We start from the raw sequence: 25,936 nt of genomic DNA on the forward strand, positions 1-25,936 counted from the left end.
GCTGGCTGTCTCTCTCTGTCAAATAAATAAAAAATAAAATAAAATCTTTTAAAAAAATAAAAAATAAAAATAAAAAATAAAATAAAATAAAATTAATGCGCCGTTTCTGAAAGCCACGAAACAAAACAAAGAATGTAGCTCTTCCCTGATCATTTATGTTTGGCTTACGAATCGCGCTTTTCTATTCGTAAGACCTGCAGATCTTCATGGCTTTTCGGGGCCTTTGCATATACTACTAATTTATTTCATTAACTACCTTCAACACTTCAAATTGCACTGATCGAGCGTAATGGATTCAAATTCCTTCTTGGGCGGTTCCACTGTCTAATGAGCAGAATTGTCCTCGTGCTAATTAATTTTTAGAATCCTGAATAATTTCACTTAGAAATGCAATGAGCCAAAGCCTCTCACGTATTCCCACACTGTCGACACACGCAGAGATTTCCAGCAACGTTAGGAGACTAAGTCAATTAGTCAGTTACACGTCGAAGATGAGATTTGTGTGACTTTCTCTCTAATGGGGCAAATTCTTTAAACATAGTTCTGAAATATCAAACCTGTCCGATACCTTAGTACAGAAGTCATAGTTATATGACATGTTGTAGTAACGATTTCTACACTTAAGGCACGTCTTCCCGGGTTTCTAGGGTGCTTACCTCCCAAGGTACCGTCCTGGTGAACAGACTTGGTTTCCCTGGAGACTGTGGCCAGAACCTGCTGGGATCTGGTCAGCGGGTGGGCTGCGGGGACGCCACCGAGTCAATGACCGGCGATGGGAGGGAAGGACGGGCCGGTCGCCCACGTTCCTGGATCCCGGGAGCGTGTGTTCTTTAAAGCTAGCTTTCAGCTGTGAACGTATTATGCACAAGTGTTGCCCCGGTGTCTTTGTCTCCGTGGGACCTGCACCAGGTCGCCAGCCTCCCTCCGGAGGCACGTCAGCGGAGCTGCAGGCAAGGGACAGCCTGCCCGGGGCCTTGGAGAGAGAGGAAGCAGGAGACACACAGATCAACCCCCCCCCCCACTGCGGCGCATTGCCCCCACTGCTCCCCCAGGACCCTGAGGACTGCCAGGACCGTCCCCGCCTCTGGCTGGTGTCCTTACTCCCTCTCCTGGGCTGCCCCGGCTGTCTGGGTAGGGGCAGCAAGGACCCACCCAGGGCCACCTGCTCTGTCCTCAGCCCTGAGTGGGAAGCTCACCCCTGGACCTGCAGCCACCCCCACCCTCCCCTCACCACCTGCAAAATTCTTCAGGGATGTGTGATCTTGGCATCCAGGGGGAACTCAAGGGGGAATCTGTGAAAAGCCCCTGCTGTTGTGAGACCCTCCCGGACGGTGGCCTAATTCAAAGAATCATCCCAGTGAGTCCGTAAGCTAGTCCATGAGCCACGCCCAGAATCTCAAGGTCGGTGTCCATTTGGCAGAGGGCAAACCCTCCTGCGAACACCCACAAGCCGGGGGGCGGCACCGCATTCGTAGCGTCTTCTGCAAGAATTTGAGGCACGTGAGGGCCTCCCTTGCAGGCTGCCCCTGGGGAGCTGAGGGAGAAGAGGATCCACAGTGTGGCACTTGCCCTAGGACCCGTCACGAACGTCCTGTTAGGAAGAGAGGCAGAGGAGGAAGGCCTCTTTCTCAGGGGGCATGTGCCCGGGGCAGGCTTCCCCATGCCGGACCTAGAGGCAAGGCAGCGGCTCCGTGGGCCTGGGTCCCAGTTTCCAGGAAAGACCACCAGGCAGATGTGGGAGATGGGCTAACCCGAGTCCCGGCACCTCAGGTTCACGGGCTGCTCTGGGTTCCAGACGCGCGAGGTCGAGCCCTGTTCACCCCAATGACCCTGATACCTCTGGTTCTAACATTCAGAGCTTCCAAGAGCCTCACGCGTAGGCTGACGGAGGACTAGCAGCCCCGCTCTCAGAGCGAACCCCAGCAGGAGCAGGGCGGGGTCCTCGGATCCAGGGGCCAGGGCTCAGCTCAGGGGCAGGCGGATGTCGGGGACCTACCCTGGGCGGTCAGGGTGTGGACGTTGTCGTTCCCCAGCCAGAACTCCCCCAGCTGGCTGCCGAAGCCCTGCCTGTACGTGGCCCAGTCGCGAAAGAAATCCACGGAGCCGTCGCTCCTTTGCTGGAAAACCTGAGGAAGGAGAGAGGGCTCGGGGTCCGGGGCCCTGCTGGGGTCCACGGCTCAGGGGCCCCACCACGTGGGGGGAAGCCTTGCAGCTTGGGGAGCATCCGGCCTGGCCTCTGCTCTGCCCCTCAGAGCACACCCGGCAAGTGGGAGCAGCCGGGGCTGCAGCCTGGGGCGCCTGCAGCAGAGCCCCCGATGCCCCCAGTGGAACAGCCACGACCAGCCCAGTGGCCGGGGGCACAGGGGGCACAGGGAAACTGCACTGGGTGGGCCAGGGCAGCCGCAGCGGACAACAGTGACCGAGAAGCCAGGGGGCTCCTCCTCCCAGCTTGTGATGGCGGAAGGGAAGCTGCGGCCGGACCTGGGAGGGTGGCCAGGCCAGGGAGAGCGGCTCCTTGGAGCTGGGAGGGGGGAGTGGGGGGAACCCGGCGATGCCCACATCACGATTACTGACCCCACCATCTATCGTGGACCCCAAGCTTTGTGGCCATTATGCTAACTCCAGAGACCTCAAAGCCACTCCGTGGCCCCCAGTCACACGAGAAAGAACACAGAGAGGTCCAGTGACCGGCCCAAGGTCACACCGCCTGCACCTGGCAAAGCCCAGCAGACCCAGGTCTGTGTGGACACAGAGCCGGCACGTCCCTAGTGAAACAGAGACTTGCTTCTTCTTGAGGGAGGCAGCTGCGCTCTGGGACCCTGACCTTGGGAATCCCGCACCCCAGAGCTCACAGACGGCACTGGGTGGCCAATGGGGGCTCCCAAGCATGTGTTGACAGCTGACCAGGGCAGGGAGCCCCCAGAGCACCAGGCCGGGCTCCCAGCACGTGCTGCACTGGGAGGTGAGACATGGTGGGGACCAGGCCGCAGCAAGAACTGAGCCCAAGGGGACGGAGGCTTCCTGAAGGCTCTGTAAGGTCACTGTGCTGGCTGGGAGGAAGGGCTTTCCTGCCACGAGGGACAGCACAGGGCAGAAGAACCCAGAAATCAGACGGGAGTCGGAAGAAGTTCAAGTGTGAGAGAGAGGACTGGGGAGGAGGGGGCGTCGAGGAGGGAAAACCAGACGCAGCAGCGGCCAGTGCTAAACTCACACCTTCAGGGCCGTTCCGTCCCGGGAACGTGGACGCGCAGGACAGACCCGCTCGGCCTGGACTGGACCCCTGCCCCTCACCCCCCCCAGCTGGGAGTCCCGGGAGCATCATCCTGACCTTGCAGGGTGGCCTCATTGCTCCCCGAGTCTTCAGGGGTCACTGGCACCAAAGCGAGTGTTCCCAGACAGGACCCCGAGCCCTCCCATGACCTCAGAGGCCACCCCACAGTTGAGAATCTAAGGGGTGTGTGCACAGAGCCCACAGGCCACTGCCCCCTTTCCCACACCTCAGACCTGTCCCTCGGGGGAGCAGCAAGGAAGGGCAGGGGACAGCCCAGCCCAGGGGACACACGTGGCCTCAGCCCGCTCTCCATGCTGGTCTCAGCCCCTGGTCCTGGGAGGCAGCTGGCCTCGCTGCAGCAGCTCTGGTGGCCTAGAGGAGCCGGTCTTCACGGCGGGGGCGGGGGGGGGGGGCGGCGGCAGGCACCTGCAGCTGGCAGGGCCCCCAGGGCCAGCTGATCTAACGGTGGTCTGTGCAGAACAGCACGTCAGAGGCCCACCTGCCAGTTACACCTTCCCAAGCCCCCCTCCCGACCGTGCAACCGCACTCGTCTGCAATGCACGCGGTTACGTAATGCAAATAAATCCATTATTCCATGAGTGTGATTACACGAGCCCCTTCCTCTCCAAATATCTTTGACCGCAATTTTGTGAGTACTTCTTGAAGTCTTATCAAGTCCTCAAAGCAAGAGAGCACGTGTAAATGAGGTCCGGCAAGGCTCAGATTAACTATTTACAAAAATTAATGTTTTTACCTCTTAACCCATCTCTCCACTCAACGGATTTTTAAAACAGAACTCAAAAAGAATTTCTGGCTTGCCAGGCTCAAAATGTGTCTGTGTTTGACAGCCTTGTTTTTCCTGGCACAGTAATGACACAGCACTCGAGAGGTTCAGTGTTTTCTCAAGATTTCATTGTTTCTTCGAAATCCTGGCTTCCGGAGGGAAGGTCATTCCCAGGAGGACCTTGTTTCCAGGGCTGCAAGGTCAAGACACCGTGAGAGTCTCTGCTCCGAGCGCCGTGGCGCCGTCCTCACTGCCCGGGGCTTGGTCGGGGCGCGGCCCTTCCTCCCACGGTTCGGGGCTGAGGATGGGGTCCTGCCGTGGCTCCCCTCAGAGCAGGGGAGGGTCCGGGAGCCCGAGGCCAGGGCCCCGGTTCCTGATCCTTGGGACACAGCCCCTCCAGGAAAGGAGAGAAAACCCCGCCCGCGTTCCTGGAAGGATCCCAGGCAGCGACACAGGCCCCATGCTCCAAGCTCTGTGAGGTTCCGAGACCAGCTAAGTGCCCCGGAAGGGACCCCAGGGCGCAGGGAAGCTGGGTTCCCCTTTGGGCCCTCGCAGGTTCTCTGCAAGTGTCCCAAAAAGCCTCAGTGGTCACAAGGAGGTTAGGGGGACCCGAACAGCAACACGAGGGCCAAGTACCAGCCATTGTGGGGACCCTCTGCCCAGGCCAAGGATGGGGTCCTCTCAGGTTGGCAGGGTTGGGAGAGGGCTGGGTAGCCCGCTCGGTGCTCCCCGGGCTAATGCCACTTCCGTCTCTCAGATGGCCTGCGGGCTCACGTGGCGCCTGTCCCTGCCCCGAGTGCCTACTGGCTGGGTGTGGGGTGGGCACAGCGCCCCTCCCCTGGGCAGCTCAGAGAAGCCGCACGTCCTGCCTTATTCCCCCCCAGTCCTGTTCCTGCTCCGGGACCCGCAGGCCTACGGTCAGCCTTGCTCGATGTCTGAGGCCTTCTCAAGTGAGTCCCACGGGAACTCGGGAGGGGGCCGTGGGGCTGAGTAGGGAGACCTGGGCCCGGGCCTGGGGCCTGGAACAGACCAGGTCACCTCTGAGCCCGGGTCAGCAGACACTTTCTCAAGGGCTGCCTGGGGAGGATTTTAGGACTTGTGGTCATGGTCACGTGGTCTGTGTCTCCGCCGTTCTGCTCTGTCTGCGGCTTACAGTCGATAAGACCACAGACCATGGCCACAGAGCACACAGAGGCAAAGGGGCACGGCCACACGCCCTGTGCGCCGACTCCTGACCTGAGAGCCCCAGAAACTCCCTCAGTGCCCACAGTGGGGCGCAAACAAAGAACAGAGGGGGCGTAACAGTGGTCGGGGAAAGGCAAGCGACGGTGGCGCCCACGTGTGCTGAGCGAGGAAGCAAATGTCTTTATTGAGAAAATACGTGGCTGGCAAGATCGGGTGTCCCTGCTCTTACCCTCAGGGATGGGACACGGTGTTAGTGTGGGAGAAAGGCACAAAGCAGAGAGGGTCCCAGGAGGGAACAGGGGGGGTCCCTGAGCCCGTGCTCCCGCCCCCAAGAGCATCCGGACCAGCCCTCCCGGCGGCCACTGCGCGCGTGGTCGGCCCCGAGCTACACAGGCCGCATCTTCATCTCTGACACCTTGTAGCTGTAGTTGTAGCCTTTCCCCGACTTCCAGTTGACACCGTTTGCAAAGGTCTCGTGGGACCCCCGGAGGTAGAGACCATTGAGGTTCGACAGGTGACACTTAAAGTACCACCAGCCCCCCTGGTAGCGCTCCGCGCAGTTTTCAGAATTTGAGTCGTTGTCCTGGTCTTTGGTGGAGAAGGGCTGGTCGTTGTGGTATGTCAGGGAATCACCTGCACGGAGGGAGAACGCGCCATCTTACTTGGATCCTAGGTCTACGCCATCTTACTTGGATCCTAGGTCTAGGCAGGAACTGCAGTGACCGGGTGTTCAAGACGTGCACTGCACAAGTCTAGGGGGTGCCAGGGAACACTTGCTCTCTGGTACAGTGGCCTTGGCATCCCGTCACCCCGTCTGTCCCTGCCAGCCGGCAGGCCCCCTGTCTTGGAGGGAGGCCACTCTCTGTCCCGGACCCCTAGATTCCTCGGCAGGCAGCTCTGGGCACCAGGAAGCAGGAACTCGAGCTCCACAGACATGTGCTACATTGCCACCCTGTCCCCGTCTTTGTCAATGATGGCAGTAAATACCACGTCTTCCTGGACTTTGTATGGAATGTGTCCCATTGACTCCGTCGCTGCCATGAGGCATGGGTAACATTTTCTTCTTCGCATGCGGACGGAGAACACGTCTGGCCGCCACTCTCCACGCGGAAGGGGCGGAGCCGGGACGGGAAGCAGGTCCCCACTGCTCTACCGCCCAGGCCCCTCGGCCCAGGGCGGACACTCACCTGCGCTGCCCCCGACGAAGGCCCCCAGGACCAGCTTGTACTTCTCAGCCTCGCCCGCCACCCGGAACGAGCCGTACTTGGCAAACTGGTGGTTGCCCTCGAAGTCCACGAGGTCTACGCGGAGCTCGCTGGTTCCTGGGGCAGAAAGGCCATGAGGGCTGAGCATAGGACCCTCTGTCTACAGGGCTGGGAGGTGGGAACATAGGAAGGTGCGCAGGGCCGTCTGAACCTGGCGTCCAGGGACGGTCCGCACGTTCCTACGGGAAGTTCTTGGTTATGTGAGGGACCGTGAAGACCGCTTCCCGTGAGGCCTTCTCCCACACCCCATTCCCCTCCTCGTGTCCATCCGCTGGAACACGACACTGTCCTACACCAACAACGGGCATTTTCCTGGGGGGTTGTGACATCACTCCCAGCCCCGTGCGCTACCCACTTGGGGGATCCTGCGTGTGGGAAGGTCGGGGCTCCCTGGAGCAGGTGTTTCAGGAGACGGCCAGGAGGCACTGGGCAGGGAGGGGGGACGGCCCACCTGGCGGCCTGCCCAGGGCAGCGACAAGCGAGGCTCTGGGCAGACGAGTCGGAGGGTAGAGACGCTGCCTTCATCCCGGCCCACGCGGGCTGGGTGCTGGGCGGGGACGGAGGACAGGAGAGACCGTCTCTCTTCCCCCAAGCGGGCACCTCCAGGGACAGAGAAATGGTGGGACCTAGCATGAGGGCTGGACGTGCAGCCCACACCTGAGGCCTCTGGTCCCTCCTGTCTCAGGATCTAAGCTGCCCGTGGGCCGTGCTTGCCGGAGGACTCCCCTTGGTGCTAACGTGCTCCCACCTGGTGGGTGACACTAAGGCAGGGCTCCTGCACGTAGGCTGACGGAGGACTAGTGTCTCCTGCTCTCAGATTGAACCCCAGGAAGAGGAGGGCAGGGTCCTCGGATCCGGGGGCCGGGGCTCAGCTCAGGGGCAGGCAGATGTCGGGGACCTACCCTGGGCGGTCAGGGTGTGGACGTTGTCGTTCCCCAGCCAGAACTCCCCCAGCTGGCTGCCGAAGCCCTGCTTGTACGTGGCCCAGTCACGAAAGAAATCCACGGAGCCGTCGCTTCTTCGCTGGAAAACCTGCGGAGGGAGAGAGGGCTCAGGGGCCAGGGCCCTGCTGGGGTCCACGGCTCAGGGGCCCCACCACGTGGGGGGAGGCCTTGCAGCTCAGGGAGCATTCTGGGTGAGCACCCGGCATGGCTGTGGGGCCTCATCTCAGAGCCCAGGGGTGGACACAGCCCACAGGTGTGGGAGCGGGAAACCAGAGGAACAGAGAGGGTGGGCGACAAGCCCAAAGCCACACAGCTGGAGAGTGTCCTCCCTGCAGGCGGTCGAGCTGCTCTGTGGGGTCCCCAGGCAGAGCCAGGCCTCCCCCGAGCACCACTGGGGGTCCCCCGGCTCCCGACACTCACGGTCCAGCCCCCGCCGTCCGTTTCCATGTCGCAGAGCACGCTCAGGGGCCGGCAGTCGGGCAGGTGGATGGTGTACCAGCCGCTCAGAAAGTGCCCCCTTGTGAGCAGCTCCTTGCAGGTCCGAGGAGCTGGGGACGGACCCGGGAGCTGATGTCAGGCAGGGAGCCCTGGCAGGGCGGGGATGGGGGGCGTCTGCACGGGAGGAGGGGGACCCTGGGCCTGGAAAGACACTGAGCCCCGGGCCCCCACGCCGTGACGGCCAAACCCGGTCTACCTGGCCATCCCCCCCTCCCAGGGCCTCAGGCCTTCAGGGGACATTTAGCTTCCTGAGGACATTGCCAGGTGCTGGCCGCCCATTGCTGAGCCGCTGACGGAGGGAACATGTCTACGAGGGTTTGGTCCATGGATTCTGGAACCCGGGTGAGTGTGGGGCTGTCCTCTGGTCTGCGGGAAGCGTGGGGAGGTCGGTGGTGTGGCCAGTCACCTGTGTCACAGAACTGACGCGATCCAGGCTCTCCTGTTTGTGGGGAGAGGACACGCACATCACGGTCTGGAAATGGGCGCCCCCGTCCCCTTCAGCCACAGCCACACTGTGGCCGGCACAGAGAGGAAATAGCATCTAGATCTGTCCGGGCAGACCGTCCAGTCCCCGGGATGGGCTCTGAGAATGCCTGTCCTGGGAGCGGGTCTGCTGGGCCCGCCTGTGTCCAGCCAGGGCTGCGGGGCCATGGGGCAGTGCGGTCACCCAGGGCCACTGCATGCGCCCCCTGCTGGCCATTTCCTTAGGGCCCCAGGTCCTCAGGGCCATGGGAATGGACTCTTGGTCTTTCCAGCAGGTGTCAGGTCCACCCACTGTCCCTCCGAGCCTCTGCCTGGGGCGAGTGCTGGGGGCTTGGGCATTTGTGTCTGCGCCCCCGTCCTGGGCTTTTATTTGTGCGCGGAGCACGTGACTACGCCTGAGAGTCTGTGAGTGGCCTTTGTGACTCTTACAGTTTGAGAAATAAATGAGAATAAATAGGAGGGAAAGTAAGTGAAATGTCCACATTCAGCAATACCGTTGTCTTGCATCTCTTGGGTCCAACGGGGGCAGATGCCAGGCTTTGGGCCCTCACCGCACGGTTCATCACACCGAGCACTGACCCAGACCCTGCGCGCCTCCCCACCATTTCCCCGCAGGAAGGGGGACCTGGGTCTGACACCCTCCCACAGGAGATGCTGTCAGGCTGACTGCGGCCTCGGGGACCCCCACCTGGACAAAGCCTGCTGAGGCGCCCCCAGGACCCCGACCCAGGCTCACCTTTGTCCCCGCGCTCTCCTCTTTCCCCTCGGTCTCCTGGAGAAGAGACGGGAGGATAGGAGCCCGGATGCAGGATGTGTGCTCAGCGAGAGGCCCCGGAGCGCTCTGGACACCAGCCAGCCGCTCTGCCCTCAGGGTCGGTGGGAAGGACACCGGGGGACCAACCCAGGCCTCCTGCTCTGGGCAGGATACCCTCACTGCTCCGCGGGCTTCCCAAGGATTCCAATGCCAGGGTCTCCAAGCAGGGGAGGGAACCCCGAGGCCTGGATCCTGCCCCCGGAGGAGAGCTCACTGGGGACCCCGTTCCCTGGATCAGGACTCTGGTCACACAGTAGCTCCAGGTTCCTTGGAGATGGAAATATGACCCGCCCTCCCTGTCGCTCCCCCGTCTCTCTGCCCTCCTCCCCGTCTTCCTGTCCCTCCGTCTGTGGTTGTCTCTCATTTCTCCCTGGACAGAGCCCGGGTTCCCCAGCGGTCCTCGCTCTTCATCTCGTTGTTACCTTTGGATCCCGGTGGTCCTGCCTTCCCAGGGGCTCCAGGGGCACCAGGCGCTCCTGCAAATCCCAAGGACACGGGTGTCATGGGCTAAGGTGCAGCCCCCACAATTCCATGTGAGCTCTCTGCGCCAAGTACTAAGGTCCGCCCAGTGCCACTTATCCACAGAGCCGCTGCCCCGGGGTGGACGGAGCAGCCACGGGCACAAGGGTGGGGACCAGGCCGTCACCTGGCCAGGACCACCACTGATTCCTGCCTCCGCTGAGCTCTGTGCAGTGGGCCCAGGACCGTGCCACCCTCGCCGAGCCCTACTGTCCAGTCAGGGCCCCGGGTCACGGGGCACATCCTCGGAGACCCTGTCCTCGGGTCCCCCAGAGGACACTGCCAGCCTCTCCTGCAGTGGGTCCCGGGCAGGGCGAGCCAGACTGGCATTGTGCCCCAGCCCCTGGATCGGGTCATCATGAGTCCCTCCAAGTTGGGTGTGACTCCATCCAGAGAGGTGCCATGTGGCTCTGAGGCTGGACCGTGCAGGGCAAGTCCTGGGCTCCAGCCTGAGACGTGGGGGGATTCCCAAACCCGGATCTAATTGGAGAAGAGCAGGCACTCGGTCACCCCACCCTGTGCCCGGTACGCGTACCTCTCTCTCCATTGACGCCTGCGTCTCCCTTGGGCCCCTGCGTCCCCGGGCAGCCCCGGGCAGCCCCGGAGGATGCTGAGCTTGTCAGAGCCCTCCAGCCCCACCAGCTTCACCTCTGCAGAGAAGGACAAAGTGACAGTGGGTGTGTTCCTCCCGGGCTTGAGCGCTCAGCAGATCCCACATACGGGCCGCCGGATCCAGCCGGTCCCATACAGGACCTCGGGCCTGGGTAGACCGCTGCGGACCCCTGGAGGGTCAGCCTGGAAGTGGGTTTTCGCCTCTGGTGTAGACTTGCTCTATCCCCCTGTGCCCTGCTGTGGATGCTGGTCAGGCGGGAGGAGACGGCCTTGGAGTCTTCCCTGTCTGAGGGGAACCCGGCTCCTCAGTGCTGTGTGTCCCCGGACAAGTCACTCAGCCCCTCTGGGCTTGCGTCCTCTGGGCTCAGGAGGGTAGGAAGGGGGCTGTGGGGGAGGATACGTTAGTTCATGCACATGTTTACAATCTGAGCAGGACCCATTGCGTTTCGAAAGAGCTTCGTGAACACCGGGGACTCTCAGTAAATAATAACAATGAATATTGGTAAGAAACTTGGGGCATCGGGGTCAACATGGGGTCGACGTCCCCCCAGACCTCGGGCGTGTGCTCACAGAATTCTGGAGCCAGAAGGGGTCCCTGTGGGTCCCCTGGAGAGGGACGTGTTGGCTCCAAGGACACCGCGCAGCGGCCGCAGCACTGGGAGCAGAGGGTTATTTACTTCGTGCAGTTTAAATGTGTGGCTGACGAAACTGAGATATGCCCGCGCGAGGCCTGGGGGATGCCGTGGGCGGCCTGGACGCCACAGGCTTCTGCAGGGGGCAGGGCAGCTGTCCCTATCCGGGGTGTTGTGTCCTCCGCTCACAGCTCAGAGCAATGTAGACTTCATTTTAAAATTTACTTAATTTTTTCTCATTAAAAAAGAAGACTTGGCCATTTTAGACACATTAAGAAACAAGACATGTTTATGGGAAGAAACTGTCCCATGATATCCCCCTGAAGGGTCCCATGTGTGTTTCCTCTCCGAGGATACTCCATGTACGCCAAGTTCTCCGTCCTGCCCGACCTCAGCGAGCTGGTCAAGGCCGTGCCGCCTGGACACTAGGAAGTGCCCCTGCGCTTATCCTGCCGGGTTCGGACCCTGCCACGGATCAACGCAGGTGGAAAGGCTCGGGAGAGCCGCCAGGCAGGGAAAGGCGATCCGAGCCAGGCCTGCCCTGCCACCCCAGAGACACCGCGGGTCTCCTCTGTCCCCAGTGCCTGAAAGACTGGCCACACTGGGTGTGAGGTCTCCCAGCCCCGGTGCCAATGGCCCGAAATCTGAGCTGGGCAGTATCCCGCCCTCTGCCTGCCCTGAGCACACACCCCACGCGGTGGGACCTGAGGATGGCCTGCTCCTGGGCCCGGGGGATCGCCCCCCACTTCCCCTCCCCCCCACCCCCCGCTCTGCTCGTGGACCCGGAGGCCCAGGGGAGAAGGATGCCTGCCCAGGGTCCCTGCCGCTGGCGCGGGCCAGGGTTCGGGCCCAGCGGGTGTGGCTTCAGAGCAGTGCCCATCACCTCTGGGTCGGGCTGCGCGTCTTTGCCCACCAGCCTCCTCTTCTGGAAAATGACACTTAAATGCGCTATCCCGAGGAACCATGAAGGCCTGTTTGCGGCGGGCCGAGCACGGGCCTGGCATGCAAGCGGAGGCCGTCCACTTGCAGACCTGGTCCACATCGGGGCTGCTCCCCTGGCGTTTGACTCACCTGGACAGGTGTCGCCAGCCCGGGCCGCGGTGCACAAGAGAGCAAGGACGGCCACGAGCGCGGGTCCGGCGGCCGCCGCAGCGCTGCCCTGCTCCATGGCCCTGGTCTGTGCGGCTTGGCAGCTCCTTGGCTCTGGGAGACCGCGGCCGCCCACCTTAACCTCTGGCTTTATTTCTCACGCCAGTGGCCGCTTCCTCCCGAGGCCTGCGGCGCCAGCTGGAGGCGACAAGGCCCCACACCCCTGCTTAATGAGCGTCCTGTGTAATGGGCCTCACTTCCTCTCCGCCGGGACACTCTCCCCAGGGGAAGACCCCAAGGCCGTGTGTGGGGAAGGGCCAGCCTGCCTGTTTGTGTCTTTAAGGAACACCCGGTCCCCCGCCCCTCATTCCCCAGCTCTGCGGGACAAGAGTCGGGGGGCCTTCCTGGGTTGGCAGGCTTTGGGGTGCCATTCACTGGCACGCAACGGGCTTCCAGTCTCTGGAGAGGAGAAGGGGAGGGGAGGGGAGGGCAGAATGCAGCTGGAGAGTCACTCGCCGGTGTGCAGAGCCGTGGCTTCCTACCACCTGCCATGGGAAGGGGTGTGGGTGGCCAGGCCAGTGACAGGGACAGAGGACAGGCTATGGGCCTCGCTGGGGGGGAACACGGAAGGGGGTGAAGGTCACATTAAGTCACTCTGGGCCACGTGACACCTACCCCAGGCAGGTGCACCTCAGAGCTGGAGCCGGAGGTGGGGGTCTGCACCCCACCCCCACCCACCAGTAGCCCTGTCTAGGCGTGGCATTAGAACCGTGACCCCAAGTCCAACAACAGCATGTGGGTGTAATGGGTCTACTGGAGACCATCTCAATGCCTGTGGGTCTTGTGGGCCTGAGAACTCACAGCTGCTCAGAGGGCTTTGCACTCTCTTGTGGGTTCACCGGGGAGACGGCAGGGGAACCAGGTGTCTGTGCTGCCCCAGGTGGCTTACAATCTAGGGGCCAGGTGCCAGCTCGCTAGGGGGCAGGAGAAGGACAGGCCCCTGGGGAGAGGACCTGGCTTCGGGAGAGGTGACCTGGCTTTGGAGGCACCTCCGAAGGTCTGGTGGTGTGTGCGTGGGGTCACGCCTGGCCTCCCAGCTGGCTGACAAAACTCCCAGAGGGCAGCCGTCCAGGGAAAGCCTCTCCTCGCATGTCCTCTTTTTCAAGTGCCCGCAAGCTCCAGATAAGCCACAAGCCAACATGGCCTGTCTGGGACGTGGCACGTCCTGCTACCCTCAACTCAGACTGTCAGCGGCAGGGAGAGGCACGCTCCGGGGCCCCGAGGAACGGGACCTCCCTTGGGGGCCTGTTCTCAAAGTTGACGGCAAGACAGACGCAGACAGTCAGGCCCCTCGGAGCCACGGCTGGAAGCTATCAGCGTCCTGCCCGCGTGGCCTGGCTCCCACAGTGGGCGTGCACGGCCTGAGCGTAGGCCGGTCGAGGGGACAAAACGCACAAGCGCTGATTTCGAGGCGTAAAGCAGTCCCGGCAATTTGGTGTTTGGAGTGTTGGCAACATTGAAGAGAATTTGGCCTGTTAGACGCACAGGCTGATAATCCAACTGAAAATGCGACCTTGAGTCACGGCCCCGGTTGGTGATTTTATGTGGAAACAGCTTTGGAACAGGTTAAGAGACCCCTAAGTTCCTCACACTCACCTGTTGGCACGATTCGATTTCTAAACATTAGCGGGTGCCCGTAGCTTCCATGAACAGCAGACGCCGCCATGCTAGAACACAAATTGGGATATATTCACTTGCGGACACACTGATGATGCTTTCAGCTGTTAAATTTCCTAAGTGAGAATGGAGCGAGGATTGGGCCCCTTAAAGAGAGTCATGAAAACGCGCGTCTTACATACAGAGTAAGTCAACTTAGAAGCTTAAGGGATCACTGGCCTTTTGAAGTTACAATTGTAACATTCTGAACAAATCCCGTTTGAATTCACCAGACAGTAGCACAAGGAGCGGTCGTCTCTGTGCAAGAAGCCGAGCAGGACCCAGCCGTGAAATACCACAGAGGGGACGTAAGTCCACAGGGCGGGGGTCAGGCCCAGGAGCGCCGCTGTGCCTTGGAGGGCGTCTCTGGTCACGGATGCGGGAACTGAGGCCCAGAGAAGGAAGGAGGCTGCCCCAGGGCCACACAGCCTGCTACCCGAGCGCCAAGATTAGAACCCAGCTCCCCGGAGTCCGCGGGATGCTCGCGCCCCCGCCCCCGCCCCCGCCCCCGCCCCCTGACTCCCTCTGTCCGGTGTGCCGCCCCCACCCTCTGGCTCGGCCGGGGCTCCGCCCTGCGGTGAGAGGCTTGGAAGTCTGCGCTCAGGTTCCAGGTCCAGGGCTCCATCCGCTCGCCGCCCGCCGGTCATTGGCAACAGCCCCCGCGCAGGCACTGGACAGTCCCGCCTCCCCTCCCGAGGCTCCCCGCTGGAGCTGGAAGGCCGCTGGATAGGGAGCGAAAGACCCACCCGGGCGCGAGGATCAAAACCTGAAGTCCTGTCATCACTACCTTGCCGTGGGCCCTCCCGCTCCAGAATTCCAGACGTCTGTCGCTGTTGGGGACACTTCTCGGGCCAGCCCACGGGGACGCGGCTTGCCCTTGCATCGGCCTCACAAGCGAGAGAGAGGAGGGGTGTTTAGTGAGCACCTACTACGTGCCAGGTGCTGGTCTGAGCCCTGCGATGCTGCGGGAAGCACTCGGGAACGCAGAAAGCAAGCAGACAAACAAAAGATAGGAGGGCGCTAGGATGCGCCATAATTTGAGAAAGCGATGTGTGCTGCGAAGGACACGTGCCCAATCACCAACGGCGATCGGCCGGAAACAGGCGGAACCTGGAATGTCTGTGGCTTCGCACCGAGCAGCGATGCCAGCCGGCCGTGGGCGCTCTGGCTGGGCGCCTCTCCTCCCGGCAGGGTCTCCGGGACCCACCTCTCCTCCAGCGGCTGTCTCGGCCACCGTCCACGTGCGGACCCTCTCCGACAGCTCATCTTCACTGCAGCCGAGCGTGGAGGACCCTGCGGGGGCGGCTTCAGGCCTGGGGGTCACGCGCCCCACGCCCGCCCTGTCTCCTGCGGCGGCCGGGTACTGCGGCCCCATCTGAGCACTGGGGATGTTGAGGGAGGTCGCTGGTTATGTGACAGCGGTGGGGGTGGGGGAGCAGGTGTACCGAGCACACAGCACGAAGGACTGACACGACCCAACGAGGGCATTTTCAAGGTCACTGTTTGCACCGTGATGCTTTTCCACTCACTCATTGACTTGCATCCCAATTGTCTTGGGATCCTGGTTTCTCATCCGTGCCGCCCACCCAATTTACATTCAGTGCGACAGCGGACATGGCCGTGCCGCGTCCACCAGCTTGCTCTCTGTCTGCTACCCCATCGTCGTTCTCCCTTGCCTCGCTTTCGCTGGGTTGGCCCGGCTTGCTTGGCGCTTCCCACTCGCTCCGCCCTGACTCTTGGGCTCTACCTCTCTGCATGGCGTTCGGCGGTTGTACGGGGATCACGTGGTGCATCTCACATCATCACTGTCCCCCTCGGGTGACTGGCATGCCAGGTCACAATTTACGTACGAACGTCCCACATCCTTTTTCCTATAGTTGTTATGGACTTTGCTGCTACCTACGGTACGAGCCCCTGAAAAGCATTTTTATTATTTGTGTCTTAGAAATTCAATTGTCTTTGAACAGCCTCTTTAAAAGAGGGGAAAGTATTTTATACATATTGACCATCTGCGCTGCTCTTCATTTCTTCCTCAGGATCCTCATTTCCGCCGGGAATCATTTCCCGTCCGCCTGAAGAGCTTCCTTCCTCCTTCGGGGAATGTGGGTCTGCAGGCAACACATTTCCTCTGCTTTCGATTGGAAGTATCCTTACTTCACCTTCACTTATGAATCCTGGCTTTGTTAGAATTGTATTCTAAGTGAAGAATTTCTGCTCTCAGCACCTCTGGACATCCTTCCGCTGCCCGCTGCCCGCTGCCCTCTGCCACCGGGAGGAGCCCCGCCCCCACCTCCAGCCACCGTTCTGGTCTGGCCCCCACCTCATCCTGCTGCCTGCTTCTCCTGTCTCTCGTCCCCTGCAGTTTCTAGCAGCCTGTCTGGGGGTGATTTTCCTTCTGTTTCCCCTGCTTGGGTTTCACGGAGCCCTTGGCTCTGGAGATTCATGCTATTGACGGAATGAAGACATTTGGGGCTAGTATTTCTTCATACCTTCTCCCGCCCCATTCCCCCTCTGCTTTCAGCAGCAACTATCCTCTTCTTGCAAGGCAGCTTGGTACCTTCCCGTTAATTAAGGTTTTGTTCACCTTTTACATGAACCTTGTCTTCCATGCTTCAGTTTGGGCAAAGCATCGACATATTGTCCAAGTTGTATTGTCCATTCAATGAGGTTGGTTTTTTTTATTTCAGAGATTACAATTTTTTATTTCTAATATTTACAGTTGGTTCATTTCTTAAAGTTTCCTTATCTCTTTTGAAATCACTCACTTCTTCCGCCACAACACCCACCCTTCCTTATATATTATGTGACATTTATCTATTTATTTCATAGTCCAGATCTGTAAATTCCAACATCCGAGGCACCATTCATTTGTTTCTATTGACTTTTTCCCTCTTAGTCATGGGTCACATTTTCCTTCTCTTTTGTGTCTAGTAAACCTTGATTCTGTGCGAGACATTGTGGACACGACGTCACAGAGACTCTAGACTCTCTTCTTCCTCAGAAGAGTGCTGAGCTTGGTGCTGACAGCTCTGGGCCCAGGCGTGTCCCTAATCCTAGGGGATAACTTCAGTCCTGGGATACCATCCTTTTAGTCAAGGGTTGGGTCTCCTGGGGTCTCAACAGAAAGCCTGACGTGTTTATCAGATCCGTCAAAATGACCACACTTGAACTCAAGGAGCCTCCAGGCCCGGGGGCGCTGGCATCCAGGCTCAGCTGTGTTAGCCGGTCAGCAGCTCCCCCAACCGTCAGCCAAGGACAGGGGAGGCCTGGTGTGACCAGCTTTGGGGGCTTCCTCACATGGCTTCCTTGTTTTCAGGATTTCCCAGATCATTTCCCCTGCTCTGTAGCCTGGATCTCTGACTCCAAGTCCTCAGCCTGCTAAGACAGCCTCCTTCTGCATCACAGGGACCAGGGAGGGCCCTTAGGAGAAAGTCGGGGGATGGCATATTTATCCCACGTGACTCCCTTCTCTATGGCTCACCCCACATCCAGTCAGAGCCACTGCTTTTAAATAGTTTGTGTTTTCACAGATACTCTAGAACTTACTGTTTCTTTTGGCAGGAGAGTTAATACAATATAAGCTATCTCCCAATTTTCAGACACTCGGAGTCTGAAGCGTGAGTCCTCTAAGCTCTTTGTTCCACAGGGCCACTCTGAGAGGTGGCATTTGAGAAGAGAACTGAAAGCCGTGAGCCAGATACACAGCATTTCAGGTGCGAGTCTTACAGAAGGGGGAAGGGAGCTCGGTGATCTGAGAGAGAGCAAGGAGGCAGGGGTTGGGATGAAGGAGGAGCTCATCCGGAGGACCCAGCATGGGAGGTGCTGGTGCTGGTGTCCACTTCCACACCGAACGGGACAAACCTTCCAGGTGACTCTGATACGGGCTCAAGAGCAAGAGCCATCAGCCAACACTTTCCAGTGACCTCCAGGGCCTGGCCTCTGACTCTACGGGCTTTCCCGGAGCATGACGGAGAAATGCCCTCTCCTCACCCATGGCAAGTCCCTCTCCCTTAACTCCAAATCTCTCGCATCACCTGGCCCCGAAGCCCCAGACGCGGAGCCCCAGATCCACGTTCTCTATGGCGTCCATGAGCCTAGACATGGAGCCCTGATGGCCAGTCCACTCCACTCCCAACTGTCACCAGAACAAAGTCTGGGCCAAGCGGGTCTCTTACTCGCAGTTGTGCCAGCCCCTGCCTCTACAGAACACGTGGGGTGATGGTGACTCCCGCTCGCCTGCAGTGTTTACGGTGTGCCGGGCACCCCCTCACGGACTGCCGTGGCCATCACAAGGGCCGTGTGGGCAAGACTCCAGGGAGCTGAGTCAGAGCCACGGGCTCATGAGGCCCGCCGGCCTGGAGGAGCACGTGGTAGGATTTGTGCATCTTCCAGGCAGAACTGAAGCCCACAGACCTTGGGGAAGCCAGCATTGCCTCTGGTGTCCCGTGACTGCGGGTGGGGGAGGGATTTTGCCAGCTGCCACCAGCCAGCTGTGTGCTAACACCCCTGGTCCTGGGAAGCTGCCGGGAGAGGAGACACAGCCCGGCAGGGGGGCTTTCCCCCAGCCAAGGGTGAAGAAGCAGGATCACGAGAGTCGGATCCAATTCACCATCTAGGCCTGGGCCCAACCCTCTTGTCCATGAAGCCTCTCGATGAAGGGTACTTGTGCGGACCCCTTCTCTGAGCTGTGCCCCCTGTGGCCGCCTACTGATGCCTCCCAGACGGGGGACCCCCGGAAATGCACAGTGGACCCGAGTTCCCTGTTCCCATCTGCATGTTGACCTGAAGGCAGGGGTGCGGCTCCTGCATGTGCACACCCCTGTGGCATTTTCAGGGGCCGAGGGGGGAGGGGCTGGGCGAAGGTGAATGGACACCATGCACCCTGAGCCCCACCCAGGCTCCCTTGGCTGCAGGTATGGAAAAACGGAGCCCTTCTGCCCAGCCCTGGTCAAGCACCTCTCCTTGTTTTCCTTTCTCCTCCTCTGGGATCCCCACCGCGGGGGGTCGGCGCCAGTAGCCAGCCCTCAAGTGCCAAGGGCCCCTCTGTGGACAAGTCCCAACAGTCCTTTCGCAGCAGACGGCTACCACAGCGGTATGCATGAGGAATCCCCAAGACATCCTGTGTACATGTCCGAATTCTTCTCTCCTGTCCCAGGCAAGACCACACCGCCTCCTGGTGCACACTCCAGCCCACTCTGAGCAGACCCGTCCCTCGGCCTGTGGCTTTGGAACCCCAGGCTCTGTACCGACATGATCACCGCTGGGCAGCCCTCCGAAGTGCTCGCCACGGGTCGGGTCTCCTTGGACGCACGTAAGCTCCCTGCGAGCAGAAGGCTCTTGCCTGCACACCCGACAGGTGCTTGACGCTCAGAGGCCGCTCTACGATTAATGTTCGAGGTGTGGTGCCCGGCATCCTGAGACCAACCGGCGAGTAGCACAGACGGCGGGATCCCGGGGACGCGGAGTCTTACAGAACGTGGTGCTCGTGCACGAGCTCCTTCCACCCCGCAGTGTGAAGCGCCGACTACCTCCATTTCCCAGATGAGGAAACCAGGCGTCTCGCTTCTGACCTGCCCCCACCACACACGCGGCACACGCGGCACACGGGCTCTCTCATCTTACACTGTTCTGTTGATGCTTAGACAAGAAGGACACCTTGATCCCATACGCATTTACTTTTCCTGAGCACTTACCCCTCCCGACAGGCTTCCTGCTCTTCTGTCTGCTTACGTCTCTTTCTGCCGGAACGAGAGCTCCGTGCAGGCGGGACCTGCCTCTGCCGCCCCAGAACCCGGCCCGCGGCCGGCAGTCAGTAAACTGGGCATTTCCAGACGAACGAAAGTGAGTTTGCAGTAGGACCTCTTGGGGGCGAGAGGGGGAGGCTGGGGCGTGCTTCCTGCATTTGTCCCTTCCCAGAACAGAAGCCCCTGGGAGCAGGCGCTGCCCCCTCTTCCTCACCCCCAGGAGACGTGCATGCTCTCCTGGGGTAGCAACAGGCTCCCAGCCCTCCTGGGCCCCAGCTGGGCAGGTGGGCTTCGCCGGCACGTGTGTCCACACCCGCCCACGTAGGTGACTCCCCTGTGGTCCGAGGGGAGGTGCTGCCCAAGGCAGGCTAGGACCAGGCGTAGCTCTCGGAGGCCAAGGGCCCTGGCAGGTACGCAGGGACCCGTGTCCCGACACCTGGGACCCTGGAGCCCGGCTCTGCAGCCACAGAGGCCTCTTGCCAGGCTGGTGCTCACACATCCCTCCCTCCCTCCCTCCCCTCCCTCGGACTTGGGGCAGCCGTGGGAACTGAGGACACTTTTCAAAATGGGAAACTTGAATGGTTTCCAGCTCCAGACCGTGAACAGTGACCTGTTTGCTCCTTGGTGGGGACAGATGTTTCCCCTTGCCCAGCAAGAGCAGACACAGCCCTCCGGGAGCGCTAACAGGACGGGACATCTGTCACCCAGCTCCCGTGGGTCCACATACAAACAGGGCTCCCAGGATGGACCCTGAGCTGTGGGCACTCAGCCCCTTCTGCAGCCGGGCCGGGCCGGGACTTGGTCATTTCCACAAGATCTCCTCTCTCCCGACGCCAAAGCGAAGGCCGGGGTCGCATCTCGACTCCCTTCTCCAGGGGCCCGGCCCAGACACGGCGGCTGCGGGTGTCTGGCGAACTCTCGCTGACAACCGCTGGGATGGAGGGTGGGTGCAGGAGAGCAGGGGTCACGTGGCCAGGAGAGTGGTGCCCGGTCCAGAGAGTCCAGTCCTGGGGACCCCACTGGCAAGTGTCACTGGGCTCCGGGCTCAGGGTCGCATCCCTACCCACAGGCGCTTGCCCCCCTGGCTCCGCTGAGCCCCAGGTGCTTCCGTTTGGTGGGTCTCGAGGATGAAGGAGGACGCACAGAGATGCGGGGGTTCTGCAGGACCTCGCCCCAGGCAGGCCTCATGCAGGACCCAGCTCCTGATCCCTGCCCTGCCCCCAGGCTCAGTCTGCTCACCTTTGAGGCAGAGTGCAAAGCACCAGACCTCGCTCACGCATAGCCCGGGCGCTCCGGTGCAGCCGCTGGGGCCCGAGGGGCGCTGGAAGTCCCAGCCACCGACACCTGAAGGCTAGGCTGGCGCAGTCTCTGAAGGACACCGGTCACGAAGGGTCACCAGCACCCTGCCTGTCGGATTTCAGCTGGCAGCCCGTGCTGGGCCCGGGCCCACGGTGCCTGCCTGTCCGCCCCTCTCCCCCCCTGGTTCCCCGCAGCGGCCTCCAGGCCCGTCCGGCTTTGACGGGGGCTGCACCTCGAGCGCTCGTGTCTCTCGTCATTCATCCAGAGCCGTCGTGACCCACACCGAGGTTTGAACCGAAGGATGTGTGGCTGACACCGGTGATGGCCGGGCTGGGCCTGGCCTGTTCCTCGGTGCTTCTCAGTGTCCACGCTGATCATGACAAAGGATTGTCTCCTCCAGCCCTCGCAGTCCTGGGTCCTCGCTGGCTCCTTCTGGAGCTTGTCTCTTTCCTGTACCACCTTCCAGTGTGGTGAAGAGCGACCGGCCTGGCCGCCACCCTTCCAGTTCCGGCTTCTTCCCTCGGGAATAACCTGCCTGCAAGCCGCCAGGGGCACACTGTCGGAGCCACCCCTGCCGTCAGCGACACCCTGGTTTTGCAAGAGGAGCTTCTGGCTTTCGGGGGCCAATTCCGTGGAGCTCGGGATGGCCAGCGGGTCTGAGCCTGAGCAGGCCACAGGCCACCTAAGGCCTTGCATCTGCTGCTCAGGGGCCCGAGAATGTGCCTTTGTACCCAGGGGACGAGGCTGGTGCTGCTGGTCCCAGGACACACGGTGAGAACCACCGGTCTCGGTTTGGGCAGGGCAGCAGACGCTGCTGGACATCAGCGGCTTGAAGCTACGAACACATGTCTCACTCGGTCGCCAATTCCTCACCGGTGGGCTGGGGACTCCCTCCGGGGCCTCCAGTGGCACAGCCACTCCGGGGAACGAGGCCGGTGGCACGCGAGAAGGAGCCCCAGCCACGGACTGGGAGAGCCAGGGTCAGAAGCAGCAGTGCGGGGTCAGTGGCTGGATGAGCCACGTGAGCCACACGAGCTCCAGGGGCCACGCCGTGCGATCCGGAGCTGCAGTGGGACAGCAGAGCGGGGAGGCTCGGGGACATGCACCAGGGCCCAGGACAAGTCTGCACAAGGCCAAGGCCTGGACCCCCAGGAGCGGCGGAAGTGCCCCCAGAGTTGGGAGCCCGGCCGCATCCTGTGGGACCCCTGGGAACGGCTCTGTCCTCCATCCTCCTTCCGGAGAAGCATTCCCACGGCGGGTACCGCCCTCCCTCCGCTCTCTGTGGCCACCGGCTTCCCACAGCAGTTTCTCATGCAGCGCGGAGGCCCTGTCACACTTAAGAAGACAGCCAATCACGTCTGTCTACGGTGGAAACGGTAAACTCGATGGATGGAGAAACTCTTTCAAGGACTTTTCCGTCACATGGGTTTAAAATATTTTAAAACGCCCCTTCCTGGGCATTACAGAGAAGACTCAGAAACACGTCTATGGGCTTCATAGGCAATGGACAGGTGTCATCTGACATTGTGTTTTTAAGGGCCCGATGTCCTAGAACCTTCCTGTGGGTTTTCCATTGATCGTTTTCCCCTTTTCGTCGGCCTGCGCCCAGTCATAGAGAGAAGGGGGAGCAAGAACGACACCAGGAGAGTGTTTGCACATACAGGAAGTACTTTTATTGCAATAATACCATAGCGAAGTGGTCTGGGGAGAACGGGACACGTTCGACTTCCGTACGAATGACAACAGCTTTGAAGGGGCCACAAGGATGAGGAGGACAGCGTAAGAGGGGACTCGGGAGGGACGAGGAATCAAAATGGAATCACATGACCTAGACAACACCCACAGGGCACCCCGCGGCAGTCCTCGGATATGGCTTTGCTTTGGAAGAGACAGATGTGAGAGTCATTGGTGCGTGCCGGCCTCCTGGGCTCCAGAGAACCTCGGAGCCAGACTTCTCTTTGGCGACAGCAAGACTCCGTGTCCACAGGGATGCAGGAAATCCTAGCGGGTGGTTTCGTGACGCCCAGGGGGGCTCTGCTGTGGTCTCCCCAGCGGGAAGCGCATCCGGGCGGGCAGGGCGGGCGGGCGGAGGTCAGCACCATTACCATCGGTCACAGCGGGTCCCGAGGGGGCTGAGCAGGGCCCGGGAGCCCCACCGCTCCCCCCATCACGGAAGGAAAGGGCGTTGCACGAGGGCAGCTTTTCACAGTGAGGGGTGGCCCTTCCCGGCCGGTCCGTCGGGGCCTCTGCCCACAGAGGCAGCCCCCGGCCCTCGCTCGTGGAGCAGCCCCGCCAGCCCTGAGCTCCAGGGTGGCTGAGGCCGGCGCCCAGGACGCCTGCAGGTGGAACTCCAAATTGCTCGTGTGGGGAAGCAGCCCCCGCCGGCAACCCCAGAGAGACCCCCCGAGTTCATTGCACATCTCCCCGTCTGCACACGCAGCTTCAGCTCCGTCTGAGCACAAACACAGAAAGTAGCACCAAACACTTGGCAAACTGAAGACGACCTGCTCGTCGGCACACCACGGACGGCGTGGGCGACGTCTCTCACTGTGTGTGTGTGTGTTCTCAAATCACAGAAGCACAACCTGATACTGGCAACGGGCCTCGCCGCGGTCTGCGAGCGCAAAAGCACGTGGGCCCGGCAGGAAGGAAGGTGGCGAGCGTCTCCCTCTCCGTCCTTGGCAGAGACCTGCGCCCCGTGGAGGCAGAGACCAGGACCGAGAAAGGCAGGCACGGCCAGGTGACCCCAGGGTCCCCTTCCAAGATCTTAAAACAGATAGCACCACAAAGGAGAAGTGTGAAAGTGAGCACCAATTTTCATTTAATTACCATCTACAGAAAGTGTGGTTTCCCTGCCCTGGACACTCTCCCATCAGGCTCTGCGGGAAGAAAAACGGGGAAAGGAAGCAATTAAAATTAATTTATGTCCGTGATTTAATCTAAGTGCTTGTAGGAAAGGCAAAGCATCAAGTTCTTCTTCGTCGTCTTCTTTTTTCCTCTCCATTAAAAAGAAAAAAAATCAGAGCTCATCAAAAAATTGTCTGCAAAGGGGCCCGGGCACAGCTGTTTGAACGGCAGCGCGCCCTCCTGCCGCCCTGGGCAAACCTCCACCTTATTGCACGTTCCTGGCCGGGCGGGGACGGGGGCTGCCCCTTCCTCACCAGAACTGGACGCCCCCCTTCTCCCCACCCTCCCAGCGGGACCAAAGCCGGCTGACATGCGTGATTGAAAGTCGGGGACACTGAACATTTATGACAATACAATACAAATATTTACTTAAAACTCACAAAGACGAAAGCACCTTTAATCCATCGGAAAGGCACACGCGGAATGACATTTGGCCCATGAATGGATCGTGGAGTTGAACACAGAGGCTCTGGCAGGGTGGGGATGACCTTTACGAGGCTTGCCTCTGAACATTTTTGAAGGTCAGGGGAAATACACATCTTCAAGTTGAATTTAAAAAAAAAAGAAGTGATCTCCAAATACTGCAGCCCCACGCCCGGGCCCGGCGGCCTCTCCACGCAGGTGACGCATCGGCCGGCTCTGCAGCAGGAAGGGTGGCCCCGTCCCGTCCCGGTCCCTGCGGCGCGTGGTGGGGACGGAGCGGGGCTGACAAAGCGGTGGGGCCCGGTGGCTGTGGGCCGTCTAGGTCATGTGATTCGGCTCCGGGGTGGGGGACTCGGCTCTTTCCCTTCGCTCTCTGTGGGTTTGGGGTCTGGCTCGGTGTGGAGCCGGGCGCAGACGAGGTCGGGGGAGGGACGAGGGGCCTTCACTGTCCAGGACGCCCGCAGACGGCGCGCTGAGGTCACGAGGTTGCTCTTAGGGGCCAGGCTCGTGGCTCCTAGCCCAGGAAGCAAGCCGGCCCCACTTCAAATCCGAATTTCTGTGACGCCTCCCCGAAGTCATTGAACATGAGGTCCACGATGGGCACCTGCTCCACCTTGGGCGTGTCGATCTCCAGGACGGTCTTCTGATACCCTTTCCTCGTCTGCGAGGCAGAAGGGAGGCACGTGTCAGTAAGAGGGGGCGGGGGGCAACTCACAGGGCTGAGCCCCCCGCCACACCCGCCCGGGCTCCCGGGCTCCCCCGTGCGTGCCCTTGACCAGCCGCGGAGAAAGTGGGTTTGCGCCAGACAGAGGGAGGGAGACGTGCCAGACCAGGGCAGGCAGAGGGAGGGAGACGTGCCAGACCAGGGCAGGCAGCACCCCCGACCCCCCGACATCCCATTTAGTCCTCGCCACAGTCCCCGGCCCACACCCTCCCCCGCCAGCGAAGACACCCCGAGGCAGCCCCGCCAGGACCAGCTACAGAAAACACAGCTCCACCGGAATATACCCGAATCCCGGCACCTTGTTCAAAATGTAGAATTCTGAGCCAGTAACGGCGGATGGCCGGCCCTGCCCTGGGCAACCACACCACAAGTAAGAGGACTCCACACCCACAAGAGTGAGAAGAGGGGGGAACCTGACCCACGCCCCGGTCTAGAGGAGTACTGGGCAAACTGAGGCACAGAGGGCCAGGGACAGCTCAGGGAGGGAGCAGCGTGCTGTGGTGAGTCCCTTGCTCAGACAGACCTCCACGAGCATCTCACCCGGAGCTCAACCCCGGGTCAGGGTGCAAGCCCCACCTTACTAACTGGACAGCGAGCCCCAGAAAGGGGACAGAACTTTCCTAGGAGAGACGTCTTTGCTCTGCTGCCCGGCTACGCGTCACAGAGCACAGGGCGGGGAGTGCAGGGTTGCCGCGGTCACTCAGCTCTGAGCACGCAGGATGCTCCCACCTGAGGCTAAACGGGCTGTCCTCCCATCCGCATCCCCTGAGGCGAGGGTTCCCCACAGGCCCTCACAGACGCCCCCTGCCACCTGTCCTGGAAGAGCCGCTGTCTCTCCCTCGCACCCAGGCTAGAGTCATACTGTCAGTGCAGTCTGGCCCTGGGGAGGGTCTCCCTGCACCGTCCACGTCCTGAAGGAGGAACACAGAGCCTCTGGGGGCCTTATTCCCTCTTGCACAACGGGGTCAGGGTGCCTGGACCCGTGCATGGCACGCGGGAAGCCACGGGAAGCTGAGCGGCTACGAAG

General features: G+C 60.9%; 2 protein-coding genes across 3 annotated transcripts in view; both read right to left on the reverse strand.

The window, feature by feature from the left end:
• Positions 1-5,397: 5,397 nt before the first annotated feature.
• On the reverse strand, positions 5,398-12,320 carry LOC123802806 (ficolin-1-like). Its single transcript, XM_045813703.2, is given in 10 exon segments — positions 5,398-5,873; positions 6,428-6,562; positions 7,408-7,537; positions 7,870-7,997; positions 8,354-8,386; positions 9,167-9,202; positions 9,667-9,720; positions 10,299-10,335; positions 10,337-10,413; positions 12,079-12,320. Coding segments are annotated over 10 exon segments (975 nt in total). The 5' UTR covers positions 12,176-12,320; the 3' UTR covers positions 5,398-5,625.
• A 10,180-nt stretch (positions 12,321-22,500) lies between these two features.
• COL5A1 (collagen type V alpha 1 chain) overlaps positions 22,501-25,936 on the reverse strand; it is a 165,094-nt gene continuing 161,658 nt past the window's right edge. For both annotated transcript variants that reach the window (XM_087869218.1, XM_087869217.1), the window contains exon 66: positions 22,501-24,846. In XM_087869218.1, the coding sequence (XP_087725344.1) occupies positions 24,700-24,846 (147 nt within the window). In that variant the 3' untranslated portion in view covers positions 22,501-24,699. The remainder of the gene's footprint in view (positions 24,847-25,936) is intronic.

Source organism: Ursus americanus, chromosome 18 (assembly GCF_024610735.1).
Source record: "Ursus americanus isolate L20-20 chromosome 18, mUrsAme1.1.p, whole genome shotgun sequence".
Lineage (NCBI taxonomy): Eukaryota > Metazoa > Chordata > Mammalia > Carnivora > Ursidae > Ursus > Ursus americanus.